The sequence below is a fragment of the Choloepus didactylus genome, chromosome 2 (assembly GCF_015220235.1).
Source record: "Choloepus didactylus isolate mChoDid1 chromosome 2, mChoDid1.pri, whole genome shotgun sequence".
Classification (NCBI taxonomy): domain Eukaryota; kingdom Metazoa; phylum Chordata; class Mammalia; order Pilosa; family Megalonychidae; genus Choloepus; species Choloepus didactylus.
Window position 1 is genome coordinate 105,180,555 of NC_051308.1, and position 23,195 is coordinate 105,203,749.

General features: G+C 47.4%; 1 protein-coding gene and 1 long non-coding RNA gene across 6 annotated transcripts in view; one reads left to right on the forward strand and one right to left on the reverse strand.

Annotated features, from left to right (window-relative positions):
* The first annotated feature begins 3,856 nt into the window (after positions 1-3,856).
* CFAP45 (cilia and flagella associated protein 45) overlaps positions 3,857-23,195 on the forward strand; it is a 37,735-nt gene continuing 18,396 nt past the window's right edge. For 2 of the 5 annotated variants that reach the window (XR_005215190.1, XM_037825603.1), the window contains exons 1-3: positions 14,312-14,410; positions 19,531-19,656; positions 21,915-22,057. Coding sequence is in view for 4 of the 5 variants with exons in the window: in XM_037825603.1 (XP_037681531.1) it covers positions 14,408-14,410; positions 19,531-19,656; positions 21,915-22,057 (272 nt within the window). In the remaining variant the exon portion in view is untranslated. Of the gene's footprint in view, positions 5,332-13,302; positions 13,501-14,311; positions 14,411-19,530; positions 19,657-21,914; positions 22,058-23,195 lie in introns of those variants that run through there. The other 3 variants (XM_037825604.1, XM_037825606.1, XM_037825605.1) reach the window with 3 other exon arrangements.
* LOC119526488 lies at positions 16,578-21,210 on the reverse strand. Its single transcript, XR_005215194.1, has 3 exons — positions 20,824-21,210; positions 17,099-17,382; positions 16,578-16,705 (listed from the first exon to the last, which is right to left on the reverse strand). It is a non-coding gene; the product is annotated as an uncharacterized LOC119526488 (long non-coding RNA).

A 23,195-nucleotide genomic window follows, 5' to 3' on the forward strand; every position in this document is an offset into this window, starting at 1 on the left:
GACTTTGGCTGTGTCTGGGGCCACTGTGCCCAGTGCAGGGAATAGAGAGGAATACTGGGAAAATGCAATGAATGGGGCAGGGGAAGAGGGCCTTGAGGTGAAAGGTTGCAATCCCAGCCCCTATCTTAGATTTCCTCCCCATCCTCTTTCTCATTTGGTGTTAAGAGGGTGGTTGGGGTTGAGAAGAGACAGCTGCCCTTGGGCTGGAGGCCATAATGAAGTGTTGGCCGTGTCCACAGGGAGTCTGCCCAGCTGGGGCTGGCTGCTGACACAACCCTGAGTCCCGGCCTTGCTGCCTCCAAGTGGAAGGCTCCTTGGGCAGCCTTGGGGCAGGGTGACCTGCTGGAGTTGGCCAGACCAGCTTGGGGGCCTGAGGTGGGGGTGGGGGGTTGCAGTGGTAAGGAGGAACTCAGAAGCAGAAGAATGAGCAGGAGTGAGCTGGTGGTGGTGGCTGGAGGAAGGACACCTTACTGATTTGATTCCAGGCACCTGCGAGGCTGCATACAGGGAGCACCTAGCAGCAGAGCTTCCCTTCTAGATGGGTGGTCTCAGACCCAGATGATCATTATTAAAGTCAGGCTGTCCTCAGCTTTGGCCCAGGCATGAATGTTCTGCCCATAGTTTCCGACCCCTAGCTGCCACCTTTATTCCAGGGCTTCCCAATCATACCCTGTGCCTTCCCATGGAGGACTTGAGGGACCTTGGGCCAGCCTCCCACATCAGCTCCCACCCCCATCAGCCAGCCCCAGGTGTCTGACCTCCAATGTCCCTCTACCCCTTTCTACTTCAGGGCATCTCTGTCTATTTAGGAGGGGAAAACCACAACACTGTGCCTGAGGGCGACAGACCATGCAGTGGCTTATAATCAGAGAGCTTTCAAGCTCCTTACCCCCTCGTGCTCCCCTTCCTCACTCCTCTTCCAAGAAGCGTACTATGTGCTAGGCCGCACACTAGTGCTTCCCATTAGCTGGCAGCTCAGTGGCTCAAAGGTTTATCCTGACACAAGGAGAAATGGTATTTGCTTTCTTGTTGCACTTTCATGGGCTATGGCACAGGTAAGATAGGCTGCAGTTTATGTGCAAATTCTTGAGGGATTAGCTGTCAGTCCACTCCTTATCTCCCATTCAGGAAGGCTTTGTGGAATGCAAGTGAGTGAGAACGATGTCTTTGCAGAGAAAACATTGAATTCACCAATACTTATATAAAAAAAAACCCTTAGCAACCTCTGCTAATTTAACTATTAATAGCTACAAACTATTGGCCACACGCCTCACAACTTTCTGAGACACACAGTATGCCACAGGGTACCAAGGCTGAGAGCCATTAGATTCTCACAATAGCCCATAGTGTGGATAGTACTGTGGTTTTTTCCTGAATTTGTCCCCAGATGGAGACAGTGGGTCTCAGAAATGGCAAGTAACTTGCCCAAGGCCACACAGTGAGTAAATGGCTGGCAGGGATTTGAGCTCAGGCCTTCCTGGCTGCAGGCCTGTTGGAGCCCTTACTGTTCCAGGCTCTGCAAGAAATGGAGCTGGAGAGGGTTTGGAGGAGAGAAGGTGGGGATGGTTTCTTCATCATTAAACTGGAGATAATAATCCTTACCTCACTGGATTGTTGTGAAGATTGCATGAGGCCATATATGGAAAGCACTTTGCATAGGGCCTAGCACATAGTAAGTGCTCAAGAAATGGAAGTGTGAGGGAGAGAGAAGTGGCAGTTTATGTGGACACTAAGCTGGGAGAGAGGATACCCAGCAGCACCATGAGCCTTCACCACTGTCCACAGATGGCCTAAGCAGCCCTGTCCTCCACTCCCTGGAATAACTTGAAGCCAAATACCTACCTCAGTTGTGGGCTGGCTTCCCTTTTGGCTGTGACCAACCACAACTTACCAAGAAGCTCTGTTAGGAATCTTGAGGTCTCTGCTTAATCCATGGCCCTGCAGGCTTAGCTCCTTTCCTTGGAACTGGCCTCCACTGACACCTCAAAATTTTGTTTTGTTTTTTGTTTGCTTTTTAGCATTTTGTTCCATCTGAAGTCACAGTTTCATTCCAAATTTGGCCTCTCTCCTCTCTCCTGGCACCTCTTCAGTTCTTGGAACCCAGAATGTGTTCCAGCCCTGGGGTCAGGAAGAAGAGCTCCTTAGCATGCCTTCCATCTTTGTGCCATCTCCTTCCCCCCTTCCCCATGGCCCTCTGCAGTGGTGTTTCGTGACACCCTGCACTTGCAGGATTGTTTCTGATGCCTGGATCATTCTCCTTCCAGATTGCCACATGGCGGAGATCTTTATTCAAATCTCCTTCAAGTCTTTACTCAAATGTCACCTTCAAAGCAAGGCTTAGCTTGACCTCCCCACCCCTAGCCCACACCCCATCCTTCTTTCTTGCTTTATTTTATCACCACCTGACACACAATACATTTTGCTTCTTTATTTTGCCTCCACCCATATAATGTACATTATACAAGGGCAAGATTTTTGTTGGTTTTGCACATGGGAAATAATGTCTGGCATGTTGTAAGTGTCAGGTAAATATTTGCTGAATGAATGAATGGCTATCACATTCCAGTTGCCTGGAAGATACCATGCTTCTGAGTCCCCTGGCTTGGTGTTCTGGTTGCTAAAGCTGCTGTTATGCAAAATACCGGAAATGGATTGGTTTTTATAAATGGGATTTATTAGGTTACAAACTTACAGTTCCAAAGTCATAATAGTGTCCTACCTAAGGCATCAACACAAGGATACTTAACTGAAGAAAGGCCGATAGCATCCAGAACATCTCTTTTAGCTGGGAAGGCACGTGGCTGGCATCTGCTGGTCCTTTGCTTCTGGGTTCTGGTTTCAAAATGGCTTTCTCCAAAATATCTCTGGGCTCCTGTCTCTCTTAGCTTCTCTCTCTCAGCTCCTGTGCATCCTTGCTTGTTCTCCCAGGGCGTTTCTGTCTAAGTGTCTGGGAGTCCTCTCTTAGCTTCTCCAGGGCAAACTCTGAGCTTCAACTCTTAGCATCTCCAAATGTCTTTCTGTCTACATTTCCAAGCATCTGAGCCTGTGTCAGCTCTTAGCTTCTCCCAGGGGCAAAATCTGGATTATGTATTTTAGCCTCTCTCCAAAATGTCTCTCTCAGCTTCTCTGAGCTCCTTCTCTCCATGAGCTCTTTTAAAGGACTCCAGTGAACTAATCAAGACCCACCTTGAATGAGCAAGTTCATACCTCCAAGGAAATAATTGAATTAAAAGTTCTCATCCACAATTGGGTGGGTCACACCTCCATAGAAACACTCAATCAAAAGGTCCCACCCCAGAAGATTACATTAAAAGATCATGGCTCTTCTGGGGTCCATAACAGCTTCAAACTGGCACACTTGGCAACAAGGTGACCACTCAGCCCAGGAGCCCAGCAACCCAGCCTGTCACTAGATCTGAGATGGAGCCCAGCTCATCTGTCAGCTTCCAGTGCTTCCTTAGTATTCATTTCCAAAAGGTAAAAACCTGAGAAGCTCTGCTCCGTGTAGCCAGAAAGGTGAAGATTAGAAAGAGGATGGAGATGGTGAGTCTGCTCTGGGCACGTGGAAGGTGCATAGCAGATCTGGGAAAAAGGAATGGGAGGAGGGCAGGGGAAGAAAGAGGAGCTAACTTCAGTTCATTTACTCCTTGCCTTCAGCCTTGAAGTGGAAAATCACTGTGGAGGTGGAGAGAAAGTGGCTTGGCCTTTGGTGGCCAATGGAGAGGAGAGTTGGGGAAGGAAGGCAGGGAGGAGCCGGCAGAGGAGGAGGAGGAGGAGCGGGCAGAGAAGGAGGAGGGGAAGGAGGAGGAGGAGGAAGAGAGTTTTGGAGGCACCACTGAGTTTGGTTAAAAGCATTCAGGTGTGTGTGAGTGTGCATACAGGTGTGTGAGAATTCACAGAAGTAGGGCTCTGGGGTGGGGGCGGAGGGTGGGAGGAGATGGACCTGTGACCGTGTGTGGAGGCCTGCTTATTTCTTTACCAAGGATTGGGGACTAAGGGCAAAGAGGAGAGAGGTGCGCATTCTGCATGCGTAGGCAGAAGTGTTAGCCTCTGTGTGTTTGTACATGGCTCTGTGGAGAACAATATGTCCCATTCCTGCCTCTCCTGAGGGAGGCCTTGAGAGCTTGGCAGAAGGCCGGAGGAGCAGGGGAACAGGGAAAGGACTGGATTATCAGGCCCCGGGGAGAGAACAATAAAGGGTCCGGGATTAAATCTGCTGAGGAGAAGGCTAAAAGTTAAATTAGTAACTGTCTCTTTGTAAAGAAATGGGTTTTAGTCCCAGTGGCCAGGGAAATGGATTAGAATAAAATGTACCATAGTGGTAACTAGAGAATTTTAGGTAAGACAAGGAAAAATGATCCTCTTCAGGAGGAATGTCTTCAATAAAAGGACGAATTGCATCATCTTAAGGTGGAAAAAGGATAGCTCTGCCTGGGCAGGCTCATACATGCACCCATTTTTTTCATTCACGTGCTCATTCATTCAACAATTATTGAGGTTCTACTCCATTCAGGCTGTATGGGGGATATGAAGATTATTAGTACATGATTTCTTTGCTCAAGGAGGGCTAGTCCTGTAGGAGAGAGAAAACGTGGATGGGAGCCACGATAATTCAGGGAGCCACGATAATTCAGGGAGCCAAGGATAAATGCCTCTGGAGAGAAGCAAATACGGCTCTGTGGGAGCATCGCTCACCAACCTCCTGCAGCCCTGAATAACTCCCTGAGTGGTGGCGGGTGCTGATATCGGGGGATTTAGGGCCATCCATCACACGGATCCTCTCCCCTGCCCTGCCAGGAAAAAGGAGCCATCCCTGGCTCTGTGGAGTGGGGTTGGGTAAACAGGCCCGAGTCAGGGTGAGAACCTGGGATTGGGTGGGACTCAGGGCAGATCAACCTCACTGGGAGAGGGGTTCTGCAAAAGTCTCAGATACTGAGGCTTTTCCCCATTTCCCATCACTGCTGCCAAGACCTGGAATGTTGAACTGTTTTTCTATTCAAGAAGTATGGTTTAGTGTGGGAATGAATCATAATGATGATGGTGGTAATACTACCATTTTCCTGCTAGTCGCGGTGCTAGGTGCTTTACTTATGTTTTGTGTTTGCTCTTTCCTTATTTCAAAAAATATTTCTCAAGCACCTATTCAGGGTGAGACATTGCCTGGATGCTGGGGGAAACAGCAGTTAGAAAGGTAAATATAGTTCATGCCCTCCTGGGAGGAGCTAGGCAAGCAAAGAGGCATTTCTAATAAAATGTGGCATAACCAGGGGAGTCCGGGTGCTATGAGGACCCACAGGAGGGTCCAGCCTTGTAGGAGGAGCATCGGTGAAGGTATCTGGAAGATGGCAAAGTCTGAACTGAGGACTTAAGGATAATTAGAAGCAAGAAGGGGCGGGCAGTTGATGGCGAGGAGGAGGAAGGGGTGTCCTAGGCAGGGGGTGCAGCATGTGTATGGGCTGGAGGTGAGACTGTGCAGAATGCCTGGACTGTAGAATGTAGGTGTTGTGTCTAGAGGCACGAGAGGTGGGATGCTGAGAAACGCGATTGAAAAGGAGTCAGGGCCAGATCATCAACAGGGCTTCAAAGTCAAGTAACCGTTTTGGCCATTTCATTGGGGTGTGGGGAGCCACTGAAGGATTTTAAACAGTGGGAGCAGAAGATGCAAATTGTGTTTTAGAATGTTTCTGGTGGCTGCAGGAGAGAGAACAGTCTTGGGTTGAGGGGAGACTAAGGCAGGGAGAATTTAGGAGACTGCTGCAGTCAGGAGTCCAGGCTAATGTGAGAGTGGCCTGAATTAAGGGAGGGTCAGTAGGAATGGAAAGAAGGGGATGGGTTTAAAAGTTGTTTTAGTACTTTCTGACTGACCTCAAATGAAATGTGAAGAGGAGAGGGGTCAAGAAAGACAGCCTTATGGCCTCAGCAACTGTGTAGTCATGAATTTGGCCTCTAAAATAAGGTCTGGTCTTTGACCCTGCTCCTGGGAGATAACCTCTAAATCTTTTGGCTATTCCTGGTTATTTGAGTGTCTCTGGTTATTCTTGGTGGGCCCAGGCTCCTACCTGTGGTTTCCATGCTAATGAGGTGACAGGAAGTGGCCAGCTTCACCAGCAGTCTCAGGGTGTTGGGGAGCTGGCCACACCAGAAGGACCAACTGTGAGATTAGGGACTTGGGGCTTGGAAGCGCATCATGTCATAGTGAAGGTGGGCAGGAGATTGAGTTCGACCATGTGGGCACTGATTCCATCCACCATGCCTAAGTAATGAAACCCCAGATGAACTCAGGACATGCAAAGCTCAGGTGAGCTTCCATAACTGATATAGACATTGCTGTACCCGGAGTGTGATAGACTTCTGACTCCACGTGGAGAGGACACAGAAGCTGACCTTTGAGACACTCCCAGACCTCACCCGATGCATCTCTTCTTTTGGCTTCTTATTTGTATCCTTTCATTATAGCAGTCATAAGTTTAGCAATTTCAGTGAGTTCTGTGAGATTTTCCCAGTGAATTATCAAACCCTGTGGGGTGGTAGGAAACCCACAAATATTTAGCCAGCTGATCAGAAGTGGAGGTGGGTTGGGCCTCTGAACTTGCAACTGGTTCCTTGAAGGGCAGTCTTGTAGAGGATTGCCCTTCCTTACCCTGTGGAGTCAGGCCTAACCGGAATTGACTCAACTGATCTACTGCACTATTTGTAGCTGTTGATTGAAATTTTTGCAGTCTTTATAGCAACTAAGCAAATGGTAGTGTCTCACTGAGACAGGTAATCCAGGAGAAGAAGCGTAGCAACACATTAAAATATTATTCTCTTCCATTTTACATAAAGGAACTGAGGCTAAGAGAACAGAAGAAACTTGCTGAACTTCCCAGCTAGTGGCAGAACTGGGATATAAACTTATGACAAAAGAAATCTAAGCTATCTGCTCGCCCTCTCTCTCCTTTGGGGAAGGTTCAGCCTGCAGCCCTAGTGAGCTGAGGTTTTACTGTGGGTGGAGGCCACAGTGACAGCTGAGGGAGAGGTTAGGCCTGGGCAAGAGGTTCAGGAAGTTCAGCTCTGTAGCAACCACCCCTCCAAGGCAGAGGAAGCACTGACAGCTTCAGAAAGGAACTGATGGAGAGGCTGAGGTCCTGCTCCCTAGGATTTCTGTCCTTAAGCTTTCTGACCTTTTCAAACCCCCTCAGAATGCCCTACTTTTAGCTTCACAGTAAAAGCTATCACAACCACAAGGAGCTACACTTCCGGCACTTGCACAGCCATTATTAACTCCAGGGAGCCTTGTCAGGTCTCCGTAAAGCTTTGGTATTATTATATCCTTCAGAGGGAAGAGAAAACTGAGACCTAGAGATTTTAAGTGATTTGCCCAGTGACTGAGGGTCCTTGAAAGTGGATAGCAAACTTCATGTCTACTTGTATAGCCCACGGTTCTCAGCACAGACTGTGCCTGGCACAGACAGAGCTCACTCAAAGTTCGTGGTTTTGAATTGGTTCTGCATGTACTAGAATTTGGGTCTCTGGGCTCCTGGCAACTCTCTGGATATTGGAAATACCCAAATTCAAGGACCCTGGGGATAGAGTGGGCTGTGGATTCCAGAGGGTACAAAACAACGTGGGGTGCCCAGGCCCCATGCTCTATCCGCCCCCAATCCTGCCACACAGAGTCGCAAAGCCTTGGAACTTTGCCTGTTCTTTGAGTGAGGTTTGCAGACTGCTAGCGTTGGAATCACCTGGGATGCTTGTTAGAAATACAGATTCCCGTTAAACCGACCAGACCTACAGACTATCTGTGGTGGTGGAGGTGGTAGGGGATGGTGTCTTGAATTTGCATTTTAAACAGTCTTCTCCTATAATTCTGATGCAGCATTGCCCTGTGAGGTTCAGAGGAAAGTTTCTCCAAGAAGAAAATTGAGATCTGGGAGGGAACCTGGCCTAGGGCCTTCTCTGAGGAAGAGAGTGCCACTGAACAGGAGTTATCCCTGCCCCCCACCCTGCACTGTTTGGGGACTGTGGCTGCGTTGCCAGGGGAACCCGGCCGTGCAACTTCCTGGCTCTGGTGGTTTTCCCCTCCTTGGCCTTATCTCAGCATCCGCCACCCAGTCCAGGGCCTCTGCTGGTCATGTAGGAGGAGAAGCTGGTGCCAGGCACATGGAGGCGTGCCCGGGGCAACCGCTGGCCCAAGCACTTGGGGTGGGAGGGTGGAGATGTGGTTCTGAAGAAGGCTGGAGGCCGCAAATTTGTTAGTTTTTTCCTGAGGACTTGGGGGATAACTGCCCAGAGGGAGTATGGGGGAGGGGGGCAGCTGCAACCAGCTTGAAGCTCTTCTCCGTCATCCTGTTCATTCAGCTCCTCTTTCATTTCTCCCCCCGGTGGGGTGGAGGTGGGGGGGTCCTCACAAATATCACTGTACCCTTCTGTTCAGGTTCTGCCCTGTGTCCTTTTCTTTCTTCCCTCCCTGCCCCTGACTCTTTACCCCAGGGGGTGACCCCACAGCCTCCAGCTGCACCCATTCTCACCACTTACCACATCTCCACTCCACCCCAAATCTTTCCCCTTCAGACTCCCCCACCCCACACCATTCTCAGCCTGCTATGAAGGTCTAACAGTGTTCACAAATGCCAAAGAGTAAGAGAGTCGTTGACAAAGAGGGAAGGCAGCTGAATTGGAGTAAAATAATTCATGCATTTAAGTATTTATTTATGTTTTAAACAAAGTAGTTTTAGGAAGAATTTAAGGCAGTTTTGAGAGTTCAAATATTTCAGGAAGCAGGGGGATAGCGAGATAGCCTCTCAGGCGTCTGTGCAAGTTAAAGAATTTATGATCCCATTCCTGATCATGTTTATGCTACATCAAGGACAAAGACTCGCTCCCAAATCCACAGCCTCTGGGAGAAGGAAAAGGGAAGAAAACAGCCAGACACTGTGCAAATTGATTTTCCAGCCTGCTCTTATCTTCACAACTCCTCACTTTAGGGCTATTACCCCATCTCACAGATGAGGAAAGGAGGCCCAGGCAGTTAGACAACTCTCTGCTGTGAGGGCTGAGTCAGGGTTCAAACTTGGCTAGACTGGCTCCAAAAGTAGTCACTCCCTTCCTTCTTCATTGTGCTGCCCCAGGGAAAACAGATCCCGGGAGAGCTTCTTCCAGGCTCTTCTAGATGGAATTCTTGGCTATGAACTAAGCCTAGAGGAAATGATACTTTATTGGGAACCAAATAAGCACCCTGGAATTCCCTTCATGGGTGGTCAATTGCCTCCCAAATAGGAGTAGAAGATGTGCAGGGCAATGGGGACAAAGGTGGTGGTGTCCCCTACCTGGAAGAATTCCCAGGACACGTGTAGAGAAGGAGTTCAGAGAAACATGAGAGATGTAGACCATCACTAACAGAGATACACGCACTTAGCACAAACTCTGTCACAGGAATGTGGAAATCCTACCTCTCTTGCCCACTCTAAGTAGCAAAATGGCCCTGTTCCCTCATCCCACCTCCTACCCGCTCTTCTACATCTCAGCTGCCAGCCTCAGCAGCTCTGATTCCTGTGCTCCAAGGTGCAGTTTCCTAAATGCATTTCTGAGGGGTGGAGGAGAGAGAGAAGCAGGAACTGGTCTCCTTTCTCTTTGTTCTTGGACAGGAGACATGCTCAAATGAGCAGCCAGACTTTTCACTTTAACCAAATGGCTCCTCTGGGTCTTGTCTCCCAGGCTCCTCCCATTTAAAAGTGCTTATTCATCACTGAGTCAAAGTTTCTACTGCTCTTGGCCCAGCCAGGGCAGGGAGTACCATAGCAGGGCCGGTGGAATCGGGGTCAGTGCCTGATTGTCCAGGCGCCCAGGATGGCTCCAAGGCCCAGTGGGGGTGGAGGGGAGACTCCGGGACCAAGTCCAGCCCAGGATTGCTGGACTCTCATCCCTGCTCCTTGGCTCCCAGCTCCTCTCCTGGCTCTGGGCTCCCAGGCCTGGCCTGCAAGCCAGGGCTAATTCTGAGAAGTGGTGACTTGGTAGGAAGGGCCAGGCAGCCGGAGGTGGAGTCAGGGGTTGGGGGCTCGGGATCTGCCCTCTTCCTCAGGCATCTTTAGCCTCTTAAACCTTCCCCAGTCTTCCTTGGCTTGCTGGGCAGTGAGAATGGGTTGAAAATAGGACAGAGCAAAGCAGAGTGAAATGAGAGCTCAGGGATCAAGGCAGAAGGAAGAAGACTCCAAAGATGCACAGCAAGTAGAAATGAGAGGAAGGAAAGGAAAGGCATATAGTAGAAGGTGGAAAGGAATGGGGAGAGTGAGGGCAGAGCTGGGAGGTGAGAGTAAGGGTGCTCCAGCCCCACCAGATATGGCTGTGCTATTGAGCCAAGTTTTTAGCAGAAGGAAAAGGTTGCCTCCTTACTTATCAGGGTGGAAACAGATTTTGTGAGGCCTGAAGCTTATACAATTTTGGAGGTCCCATTTAAGAAGAATAATGCAAAATTATTAACACAAAATTAATTAGATAGTAAATATTTATTTAGAATAATAAAATAAATCACAACATATTACAAATTTTAAAAAGTGACATATAACAAAGACAATAGAATTTAGAAGAGGAACATAATATTTGTATGAATTGACTACCTGAAACAACTCTAAAATAGTTTTTTACCCCTACCTTTTTTGGCTATGTACTCTTGGGATACCTCTTCGTATGACAAGGGTTTTATAATATTATTTCCTATAGAGAAAATAGAAAGATAATTCAGTCTTTTCTCTGGCATGGATTGATTAACACTTTTATTATTATTACTGGTAGTTTAGGATATTTATTTCATTTCATAGCTTGTTATTGGTAAAATCATGACAGTTTTTATGATTTTTGTCAAATTTGGGAAAATCTGCACTAAATTTCTTCCTTCTCCGGGTAGGATTTCAGGGTACTGTTCACAACTAATCTTAGATGTTCTTTGAATTGATGACACTCATTAACCAGTTTGTCACATATCCTCACTGTAGTGTGCTATTATGAGTATTATGCAGTCATGGTCAGTGCTAATATCTATGTCAAATAAATAAGAAATTTAATATTTTCCAATGTGTCCATATTATTTTCTTCTTATTAATTGGATGATCAAACAATGCAAATGCCTGTTTCTTCTATTCAAAATTCATTTATTCTTTTCATTGAATTACTTTTTGGTATAATTTAACATTTTGTTACAATTTGCTTCTCAATTTCAAAACAATTTCTACTGATTTTATGGCTTATCTTTATCACTTTTGTTTCATAATCCATTCATATTTTCATAACACATTAATCTGAATTTTCTTTAAACATAAATTCAAAAGTGATAAAAGAAGGTCTCTTGATATATGTCCAAATCAGAAGTCTGTTAGGTCTCACCTGTTTTATCAAAACCTTCAAAGAGGCTTTGCAAACTTGTTTGTATTTCTCTTCTTAGGGTTTGAAAATACATTACAGAGTCCTCAAATATCATTGCTCTTATGTTGTATGACAAGGTAGGCAGAATATTAGCCTCCCCCAAATGTCTACATCCTAATCACCAATACCTGTGAATATTTACCTTACAAGGCAAAAAAGATTTTGCAAATGTGGTTAAATCAAGGAACTTGAGATAAAGAGATTACCCTGTTTTAGCTAAATTGGCCCAATCTGATTACATGGTTCCTTAAAATTGGAGAACCTCTCCCAGCTGTAGGATTGTGGAAGCATGGTTAGAGAGATGCAATGTTGGTGACTTTGAAGATGGACTAGGGCCATAAGCCATGGGATATGGGTGGCTTCTAGAAGCTGAACAAGGCAAGGAAATGGATTCTCCCTAGAGCCTCCACAAAAGAACTGGCTCTGCTGACACCTTGATTTTCGCACAGTGAGACCCCTATTGAACTCTGACCTCTCGAACTATAAAGATAAGAAATTTATGTTGTTTTAAGCTGCGAAGTTTGTGGTAATTTGTTACTAGGGCAACAGAAAACTGATTCACAAGGTTTACACAGCTTTATAAAAGGAAGACCATCTCATTATACTTACAAAAATTCAAGAACACATGTGTACATGAAATACTCCATTTATGAGAGGAATGCAAAAAGAAAAATATGTAACCATTGGGAAAATGGAAGTAGTCAACTATAAGTCCTCTGGAAGCAGCTTTATCTCTGATGAGTAGATGATGTATTTATAATGATATGTGCTGCATTGTTGTCTCTTCTTGGCTCTAGAGAACTTCAGTGTTGACTAGGCATTGACAAGAACAGAATTCTCACTGTCAGTTTTACATAAATTAGGGTTAGAATAATTGTTTTTTCACAGACTGGCTTCTGGCTTTGTACATCCCAAATCTTGCTTTCTCTTCCACTTCACAAATACTTTTGGTGTTGGGCAATGTAGCACATATTCACATTGAGGATAAGGTTGGCACTTTCTTCTCTGGATGTCAGGTGAGTTGGCATATTGGACTGGTGGAAAGAGTGTTCCAGTAAGCTGTTCCTACACCAGGACAGTAGGCAATTACCTAACTTTGCATGCAAGTGAATGGAGAACCACACAAATATGTGTTACTAAACCCCCAAATAAATGTATCCTTAACTCAATTTACTTACTTTTGCAAATTTACAAAAATACATGAGCAAGTAGACACACTAATAGGGGCCCTGCCTGGGCTTTGAAAGGGATTCTTGCAAATGTGGGGCCTGAAACTTAAGCATTGCTGGCTTTGAGGTGATTTCCAAGAAAACCCTGGGAGGCATGTCCCTATACTGCACCCTGTCACCTCCCTCCTTCTGCTTCAATCTTACACCTTTCCTTCAGAGAGACAGGCTGGGTTTAGAACAGAACACTGACTTTGAGTTTGGACAGTTACCTCTCTGGGCCTTGGTTTCTTCTTTGTTCAGGGGGTAATAACTATTCACCTCATAGAGACAGGGCTGTGTGGATTGGGTGAAAAACTGGTAGGAAGTATCTGATCTACAGTGGGCTAGGTACTTTGACTTCCTTTTTCTGTGGGCTGCAGGGAAGAGGGGGTTATGAGGCCAAGGTTGGGAAAGGAAGTGTGTCAGGGACAGAAAAGCCCTTCTGCTCACTTCCAAGCCACCCAGGGACTGAGCTTAGGCCTGACCCTGTATAGTAGCTGCTCTCTCCTCTCCCTCCTTCTTAGCCAACCTCTAATACTTTGGGCCTGGGGCTTGGGAGACACAATCTTATCCTCTTGAGGATGCCAAAAGAGATAAGGGCTGGCAAATCTAGGGAAGGAATGTGAAACCTATTGGAGTTAAGTACTTAAAAAAGAAGCAGAAGGTGACCCTGTCCCCTTTCCTCCATTCTCCCCAGGCTTGTCCCCAACCCAAGAGGCCCCTAGCTCTGCAGCCAACCCTTCAGCACAAAGTATGTCTCAGGATGTGGTGATTGACTTTGAAGCACAACAATGAAGTTGGAGTGAACTTCATTGGGTTTGGAGAGAGGTTTGGAAGCGGGAAAGTAGTGCACAGAATCGCAGCGTGACCACTTCTTTTTGACCCAAGAGTTCAGGTAATAAGCACTAGAGGAAGAAAAATCTGCTTGGTAGGGTGGGAAGGTTTTGTGAGGCTTGGGGCAGGCAAGCTGCTGGGGTCAGTTTAATTTTACCTCTGAAGGTTGGGAGCATAGAGGCCAAACCAAATTGGGAAAATCATAAAAATCCTAAAAACCTTCCATAACAGTACATACAAATAAGCTGGGAAGCTGACTGATAGGCAGTTTCTCTCAAGTCATTTCTGTAGATTTTGGTTTAGTAGTTTAATGTAGAGACTACATTTCAGTTTTTTTAGTAAGCTTTCTAGGAGATTCTGAGTGGAGTTTGAGGCCCACATTTTAATGAACTGTTCCGGAGACCAAATACACATCCTCACGGCTGGAAATTCTTTCTTTGGGCTAACCAGACTCCTACTTTCCAGTTTTCCTGAAAACTGTTTCGTCTGATCCTGGTTGATTCTCTGCAGACTAAACGCTCATCAGGGTTTGGCTGGGCACCTGATGGGCACTGGGCAACAGTAACCACGGTAACCTTGGTGGCGAGTCTGAGGAAAACCGTGACCCTGTCCCTGGAGGGGCCACCGGAGTTAGACCCACTGGGCCCATTCTCGGCTTTTGGGATCCGGATCCCAACTCCAAAGCTCAGCCATAGTTAAGAGTGGGGCGCGCTGGGACGGGTCAGTAGATCAGAGCCACGGTGCCTTCTCCAACGCCAGCAGGAATGACTAACCCGAGGGGTTTGCCTCCCTAAAAGCAACCCGTTCGCAGCAACTTCCCGCCGGCGGGAGCCGGGCGGGGCGGGGGCGGGGCCTGGCCAGAGGACGCGGGCTCTTGGTTGCTGTGGTAACGCGTCAACACCCAAAGCCTTGGTGGCGGCGCCGGCGGCCGAGGCGGCGGAGGCCTGGTGTCAGGGCGTGTGGCCGAGATGGTGAGGCCCGGGTGGTAGAGGAGAACCTCGGACGGGTGGGCCTCGTACGCCCTGAATTGGGTTGGGGGTCTGAGCAGGCAAGGCGTGGAGCCGAGGGCGGGCAGAAGTTGGCTCTGGGTCTGAGGGCCAGGAAGGCCCAGGAGCCGGGAGGGCACTGGTATGAAGAATCTAGGGAAGACCTGAGGGGGGTCCAAAAGAGGAATTAGGGGTCGGGTCGATAGGGATTGGAAAGGAGAGGGGAGGGTGGTGTCCGGGAATCGGAGAGAAAGGCAGGTCCTAACCCTCTCTGCCACTCTGCCTCCCTGTCAGGCCGGGGCCCTCCTTGGACTGAGGATTGTGGGATATGGTGTGGAAAAAACACTGGTAATAGGCCAGATAACGGGTTATAGTATCTGTTCTGCCACTAACTAGCAGGGTGACCATGGGAAAGTCCTCTGATGTCCCTGAGCCTCAGTATTTCCCTTCTGTTAGCTGGGCTTTTGGTTGCTCAGTAGCTACTCAATAAACATATGCCACTGCATGAATGAATGGTTGAATGAATGAAGATAGTACCAGGTTTTCAAGGCCAGGAAGAAGGATTGGGGATTGGGATTGGGACATGACAGGCAGGTCTGGGGTTCCTTGGGATGGGGAGAATGATTACGTCATGAGGATTGAGAATGACAATGAGGCCTGGGAGAAGCTAGGAAGGGGCTGATGGGGAGAGGGGTGGAGAATAAGTGTTGAAGCCTTGGGTTATTGGGAAAAAACTCGGAATTTCTGGCGGCACACCAGCTGGCAGTGGTGGCTACTTGGGTGTCCTTGTGGACACCCTTCATGCCCTGAGGTTGCACTGCTTTTCTGGGGCTCCACGGTTCAAATTCAGGGTCTTTAAATGGGGATTTCAGAAAAGCTTTGTTAATTAGCAGATCCCAACTTTTGAGGGCTCCCTGCAGTGTTATAATAGGGGTCCCTTTTCAATTATGCGTTTTATTTGCATTAGCATCCCCACCTTCCCCAGCTGCTTTCCAGGAGCAGTAGTAGATGGATGTGAGGGGCCTAGCATCATGCCTGGCACCACAGGGCATATAGTAAATGTTAGTTCCTTTTGACTTGTGTTCTAAACATCTCATATTCCCAAGCCCTTGTTAATCAGTGAGTTCCTCCTGGTATAGACTTATGGACAGCAGAGCACCCAGATGAGGGATTCCCCACCCAGGAGCCATTCTGGGCAGGGGTTTAGCTGTCTGATGGAATCCTTCTGAAGTCCCTCAGACAAGAATGGACACAGAGGCACCTTTGAGAAGCAGTGGGTCAAGTTAGTGACCTACTTTTCTGGCAGATCAGGGATTTGTGTTTCAAGGAGAGGAGAGGTTGTGGTAGGGGAAAGCTCATAACTAGACAGATTTCCGGGACTCTCACAAAAGCAACGAATAACAGCATCCTCCAGAAGGCAGTTGGGGAGCAAAGTGCTGACTAGGATGTCATCTGAAGATGGCATCCCACAGATGGCCAACACAGTCCCGGGAAATGAAAGTGTTAACTTGAGTGGATCCCTCCGGATGAAAGGCAAGGGGCCTGGTGCACGGGAATCCCTGCCTTCTAAGGAACTAAAGCCCACAGAAAGAGAAGTAGAATCAGGCCAAGAGTTTGAAGCCTGAAATTGCCAGCCTGTGGTGGATGCTGTATGCGAAAGAGGAACTAGATCTCAGGGTGGAGAGAGCGTCCAGTGAAAGACATGTCTTTGTTCAGTCGACAGGTGTTGCAGTTACGTCAGGGAAACTTCACACCCACCTATTCCAGCCCTGATCCTGCTTTGTCTTGCTGGATTTGAGCTAAACCTCCTGGATCACTGGATGTACAATACTGTGTCCTTTTGAGAGGTGGATGCTTCTGACTTCAGAGTCAGGACACCAGGCCCACTGGCTTGTTATTTTGTTTTGTTTTTAAATAAAAATAGTTTTACTTTTTTTTCTGATCATAAAAGTACTTACCTACTCATTGCAGAAAGGTATTCAATTTAGTACACATCTTAAGATGGTAAAACTTACCTGAAATTATTGTTAAACATTTTCACAAAAATTCTTTCAGTAATGCATCCTGGGAGCATACCCTCCATATGAATGTTTTCACAGGAATACTTAATGTATTTCTTATAACCTGCTTTCTTTAAACTTTAATATGTTATGGAGATCATTCAATATAAATGGCTAGAAGTTGAAGTCATCATCCACTTGACCAGCTAATCTTTCTGCATCAGAGTCTCTTGCCGAGTACAATATGTGGCTGAATTCTTGTGCTCCTGGGATGGAATGGCTAATGAAGAGAGAAAGAGTCAGCTGGGTCACCAAGTTGAAAACATGAAAGCAGGGATGGCATCTTTATCTGTCCCCGATCTCTATCTTCTCCAACCCCCTTTGCATCCTCAGCTATAACCACCAGTTTTTATTTGTTTCTCTTCGTTCCCTGCAACAGCTGTCTCCCCCTGAAGGCTCACTTCTCTCTGGGATCAGCTTCTTGAGGATATTTATTTGGTCACACAAGAAACAAAACCGACCATCTACCTCGATACAGAACCTTCTAGTTACTGTTTCTGTCCAGCGGTCACTAACATTCCATTTCTGCTTGGTTCTTCTTTTTTTCTAGTATTTGTACAGTGACCTCCCCCTACTCTTCCTTGTTACTCTTGGCAAAACTGGTTATTCTAACCTTGGTGTAAAGGCCTGTGGCTTTAAAGTCAGCATTTCCCAAATAAGGTTTCTCAACCACTCAACCCTGGACTCAGTGCTTCCTTCTGCCCTGCCCAGTGGTCACTTTTCTGTGGTCATCTGCTTTCCTTCCTCTGTTCTGACTTCTAGGCTCAGGCAGATGAGTGTCTCTTGTTGTGACTTCCCCTTGACCTGGGCACCAAGGGCACGGCAAAGAGGAGATGCAGGCTCAGCCCTGGAAAGACCTGCAGTCTGGCAGAACCCAAGGGAAAACCTGCAGGAGCCCTGAAAAGAACAGGAAAAGAAGTGCAAAACAATAATATACTTTCCATTTGTATGTCAAAGCCCTTTCACATACATTATTTTCCACAGTGCTAACCATATACATGGTTTGGAAAATGTGGAGTGGTGCAGTGACCTGGAGTTGGGCAGGTGGATTCAGAAAAGTCTTCCATCTACAGCCCCTGAGAGGTCATCTTTCTGGGTTTCATTCATTCATTCATTCTTCATCGAGTGCTTATTGAGCTCCTATTACGTGCTAGGCACTGTGCCTTTTCCCTTAATTATACACAGAACTCATATTGTCTTTCATGATCTAATGTTTTCCACCTTTTCCCATAGCTTAGCTTCAATCCCATCTACAATCCCATTTTCTCTTATTCTATTTTCAGTGGAAAGGGGAGCAGTTGCTCACCACCCACCATATAATAACACTTCAGAGTCTGTTATTAGGCATCTTCAGGGCTGCTATATTTACCTTTTAATAAATCCAAGCTTTTCTGATCAGTTGGGGCTGACTGGGGATGTATAGGGAGGCTAAGTCTTTTGCTGGCTGTGGAAGGCAATGGGGAAAGGGCACATGCAACAGTGCTGATGGCAGAGCCAGAGCCAACTGGAGAATAATCTCCCAATTTACTGTGAAAACTTGATACAGGTGGAACAGGTGCTGGGGTGTCTGCTTGGGATAATAGATCACTAAGAGATGTTTCAAAACATTGTCCAGTATTTAGTGACCTGGAATGCATGGTTTGTTTCCCTGTCTACCTGTCCTCATGATGGCTCCTGATTCCCAGGCTTTGGGGAGACCCAATGTGTCTAGCCCACTCCCCTAAGATAGCGTAGCCTAAAGAGCTGTGGGAGATGGGTTCCTGCAAAGTGAGTTTTAAATCAACTTTACATTGAGCCTCAAGTTTTCCAGTAGTCCTTGCAGAAACTATCTCCTGGAGATGGACTTCTATTCTTGGGGCTGAGCTGAAGCTGGACTGAACTTTGGGAATGGAAGTTGTATTAGTCAGACTTCTTGGTTATTAGCAACAGAGCCAGAACTCCAATTTACGCAGAAGGGACTGTATTAAGAGGATTTTGGATTGCTCACAGACTTTGTACCAAAGCTGGAAAATTAGGCTTGGAATACAGGCAGGAAAAAAGGGAGGCTCTACAGCTGGAACCAAGGCCAAAATCACAGCCTACAACTGGCCTGGAAAGGATCCTTGATGCACAGTTGCACCACCCACATTGCCAGCTTTGGACCTGGGATGCTGCTGCTTGATAACATTGTTGCCCAGACACTGTATGGCTCCCACTGCTACAACTGCCAGAAAGGTTTTCCTTGTTCCTGCTTTTTTGCATCACTAGTTCCCTATTCACTGTCAGGGCAGGGTGACCTGATTGGCTAAGCCTAGGTCCCTTGCCCAGGCTGGGAAGTCAAATATCTGGTGTTTTTAGCTTCTTTAGTCAGGGGTGAGCACACACAGGACAATACTGGATGTATAAGAAAATGAATAATGCCCACTAAAGGTGTCATGGGAGTAAAAGAGCCACATAGTGGACATTATGATCTGATTTGCCTAATTGTAGCTGGTCATCATTCAACATCCACCCACTGAAGTTTATTATGTGCCAAGCACATGCCAAGCAGTGGGCAAGGTGCTTTTCTATCCTTTAACCCTCTGTCCCTAACATAATCTTTTGAGACAGGAAGGTGGCCAAATAGGAGTGAAATCTGTGAAAGGGGCTTCTCCAGGCCAGGAAGGTAGGAGACAAAAAGGACACTATACATTTCTGGGTACGCAAGTCCAAATTGCCTTGCAATTTGGGGAACTAGGACTGGGCAGAAAATATGGTGAAGTTGTTGCTCCACTCCACCTGCCACCTCCATTTCCTTCTTGCCATGTGACTGATTTGGCCTCCCTTAGCTTCAGGGACTACAGAAATGCTTCCTCTGGTAGAGCTGGTGTGCCTTGCCCCTACCCAAAAACCCCTCTGCTTCTGTGGGGTTGCTGTCCACCTGTTGCCCTTTGCCCCCTGCATTTCAGGGTTTACCCAGATGCTTTCCCTAAGTGGTTTGTCCACACCCCTGCCTACTTCCCTCTAGCAGGGGCTGGAGAAGTCTCTCAGTGCTGATGACCCAAAACTTTGTGCCTCTTCCTCCAGCCGTTAAGCACAACTGGCGTCCTGAGCTCCTCTTCTACCACTTCCAACAGGTCAAGGAATAGGACCTGCTATCGGACCAAAGCCATGAGCTCTGAGGTGGATGAGAGCCTCTTCGGAGCGAGCAAGGTAACCCTCACCAAGCCTCTCCAGGTAGCTGCCACCTGGAGGCAGGGGCCCAGACTAGTGCTGCTCGGGGATAAAGCCAGCACTGGGCACATCAGCCCTCTCTCACAGGTAGCTCTCAGACCAAAGACAAAGGGATGTTCTGAGTGCCGAGCCGCAGAGCTCTGACATCTAGTGGGATCGGTGTAAACAAAGGCAACTGGCTTCTTCCACCCTTGAAATCCTCACGTTTTCACAGCATTTACAAGCTGTTGTAATGTCAGAAGGAAAGCACAAAAGGACAAATATTGTGTGACCTCACTTATATGAAAAAAAAAACCGAAGCACTAGAAAATGCAAATTCATAGAGACAGAAAGTTGATTACAAGATACCAGGGGTGAGAAATGGGGAGTTAACAGAAAAGGTTTGGTGATAGATGCTGGTGATGGCAGCACAACAGTGTGAATGTAATTAACATCACTGAATTGTATTCTTGGAAGTGGGTAAAATGGGAAATGTTATGCTGTATATACATTACCACAATTAAAAAAAATATATATATATATTTTAAAGGGAGACTTAGCTGCAGGGAGCTCAATAGCTGCTGAGTGAGAGCGCTATGATAAAAACTTTTGAGGGAGACTTGGGCCAATCTTGAAGACACAAAGCAATATATTCTCCCCTCTGCCCAAGAATAGCATCAAAGTAAAACACAAACTCATCTTCCTTTCCCATGTACTCAACTAAAATAATTACTTAACTTTGGGGGAATTGGCAGATCTTTATTTGCAAGTGTCACCTAAACTAAGAGGTTGACAATCCCTTTAGTTTAGTCAAGGAGAGATAGAGAGTTACTTTAAGTAATTTTAGTACATATAAATTTCAGTAGGTGAGAAGAAGAAAGGGAAGGAGAGAAAAAGCAGGACCATGAGAGACTTCAGGGAGAATGAAAAGAGAAAGAGCTGCCAGGGGTGGTGTGACTATTTCTGACAGCGAGCTGGATGGGTTTGTGGGGAGGAGAGTTGATGTTGGCTCCTGCTCCTTACCGCCCTCCTCACCATCCTCATTATGAATTGAAAAGGACTTTCCAGAGGTCTCCAGATGCACACCTTTCTCCATTTAGAAGACTCTCACTCTGCAGCAATTTTATTGATAAGGGAGAAACATCAAAGGAATGCAATTTCACTTACAGACTGTTTTTGGTATGGGTCCACGGGGAGCTTTGTAGTCGAAGCAAAGATAGATTTGGAAATGGCCGAGTTTTCCAGGAGTAATCGTGCTGGCTAGCAGAAGCGGGCGGTCAGCAAATTGCCCATCCCTGGTCCAGTTTCTTGGGCCTTCTCGCTGGCGGAGAGTCAAGGAAGGCTCTCAGCCGGCAGCAGGGGGCAGAAGTGCCCTGTGGCATGACTGAGCCGTGCCCGCCGGAAGCACAGGCTGGGCACCAGGTGGCAGCAGCGCTCCGGGGAGCCATCTGTGCAAAGTGAGGTTCTTGGGGGCAGGAAGGGACCTCCATTGAGGCCACCCCCCTGCCTCCAATCACAATATTACAGTATTAATGACAAACGCAATTTCTGTGGTGCCAGAAAATTTCCTGAAACATGTGATTTCCTTTTCTTGTTAGCCAACTCCTTCACTGTCAGAAAAATGTGAAAAAATCATAGATCTTTCTGCACTCTTCTTGCTGAATTCTAACTCACTGACTTCCTCATCATACAAGAATTTTAAGGGCAGGTCTTCACTAGGTCATTTAGCCATTTCTAACTCCCTTAAGATGGCTCTTTTTTTTGGAGGTGTTAGGGGGATCAAAGTAAATGAATCACCAGAAAGGATTAAAAATAACCAGCATCACAGGTGGGATTAGTCAGTAACAAATTGCATTGCTTCAAACCCACAGTGGGGTCCCGGAGAGAGAATGATTTCATCTTTCATAAATCATGGACGAGGAGAACCTAGAGACTGGAAATTTATTTTTCATTCCTAATGGTTTTAGACTAGGGATAAGCTCACTCTGGCAACCCTCAGCCCCCATCTCACCAGGAGTGTCCATCTTATCAGACAGGCCTTGTTCTCAGAAGAGCAGGTCAGTCCAGGACACTTCAGCCAGGTTCAGATGCAGAGCCCCAGGCTGCTTTCTCAGTGCCCTGGCTGCTCTTGATGCATCTGCAGTCTGGGCCCCAGCCAGCCTCCCCTGGCTACTGGTTGGGGTGGAAGTCCCAGACTGGGCAAGGCAGGAAGTGGGGTGGCTAGCTATTAAGCTGCCCTTCCCCACCTTACCTCACAGCCCCTGACACAGGCCCACAGTGACAGCCCCATCGTGCTGCTCCGGGATAAGCATACCATTCAGAAAACTCCCACTGCCCTGGGCCTGGACCGCAAGCCAGAGACCATCCAGCTCATCACCCGGGACATGGTCCGGGAGCTCATGTGAGTATGGAGGGTAAGGTCCCCCGCCCTCCCTTGCTCAAACTGCCCTTCTGGTGAGGGAATTTGCAGGGAAATGGAAAACCCACCTGGTTTCATTCTGTCAGTCCCCAGCCCTACTCCTTTCCTACTCATTTCTTCCATTTCTGTTTCCTGGTTCTCCTTTCTTCTCCATCTTGGCCTCTCTTGTTTCTCCCCATCTTGAATCTATTTTTGAGGCTGCCCTTTAGATCCAGCCTCTTTGTCCTCTCTTTTGGCTGACTGTAGGGTATGCAGGGCTGGTAGAAGGGAGGTGCTTAGTTGATCCTCTCCCTAAGTCTTCCCTCCCCCCATCAGTGCACTGGGTCAAAGGAAATGATCCGGATGAGTCAGAACCTTTCTGCTGCATGAAGAATCTGAAGCAAAGGGAAACTGACCAGCTGCCTAATTAGCTGCCCGGCTTCTTCCCAGACTCTAAGGCCATAAGAGAAAATTCATAAGGGCTCCTTGGGTGCTTTGGGATTAGCTCAGCACCACTTCCTGAATGGAGCTGCCCCATGGCTTGGGCCCCCTCCTGTGGGGTTTAGGCCTAGCTCAGCAGTGCGAAATGAGCCAACACTGCCAGGACTGAACTCTGGAACCGTTCTCCCTAGTCTGGCTCCCCCTGCTAGAAGCTTGGATTCCCAGGAAATGTTGCCTGTGCCATGAGCCAGGGAGGCACAGCTGGGGCACGGGTCTGGGAGCCGGGCTTGACCGAAGCCCTCGTTGAGCACCATCTGGTCAACTCTGGCATCAAGAGGCCGCCAGACTTGGTCAGCAGCCCTGTGGCAACCCCAGGGGCCTGAGAAAAAAGTTCCTTCTTGGAGTGGTTCAGTCTTGAAAACAAATCAGAAGTGAAGTTGCTGGTTGTTTTTCAGGGCTGTTGAAAGCTGTTTCAGATTCAGATTATTCCCAGTCATTTCAGATCTAAAGGCTATTTTGGGCCACGCCACTCAGTGAACTACAAGATCTTGGCTAAGCCCCAGATGCACTCACTCATTCTGTCTGCCTCCTGGAATGGAATCTCTCCCCCACCCCCCACTAGCTTTATTAGATGAAGCTTCACTTCCTGCCTCAGACTTTCTGCGTCTTGTTGCCATATACCTGTTAAATTGCCTCACCC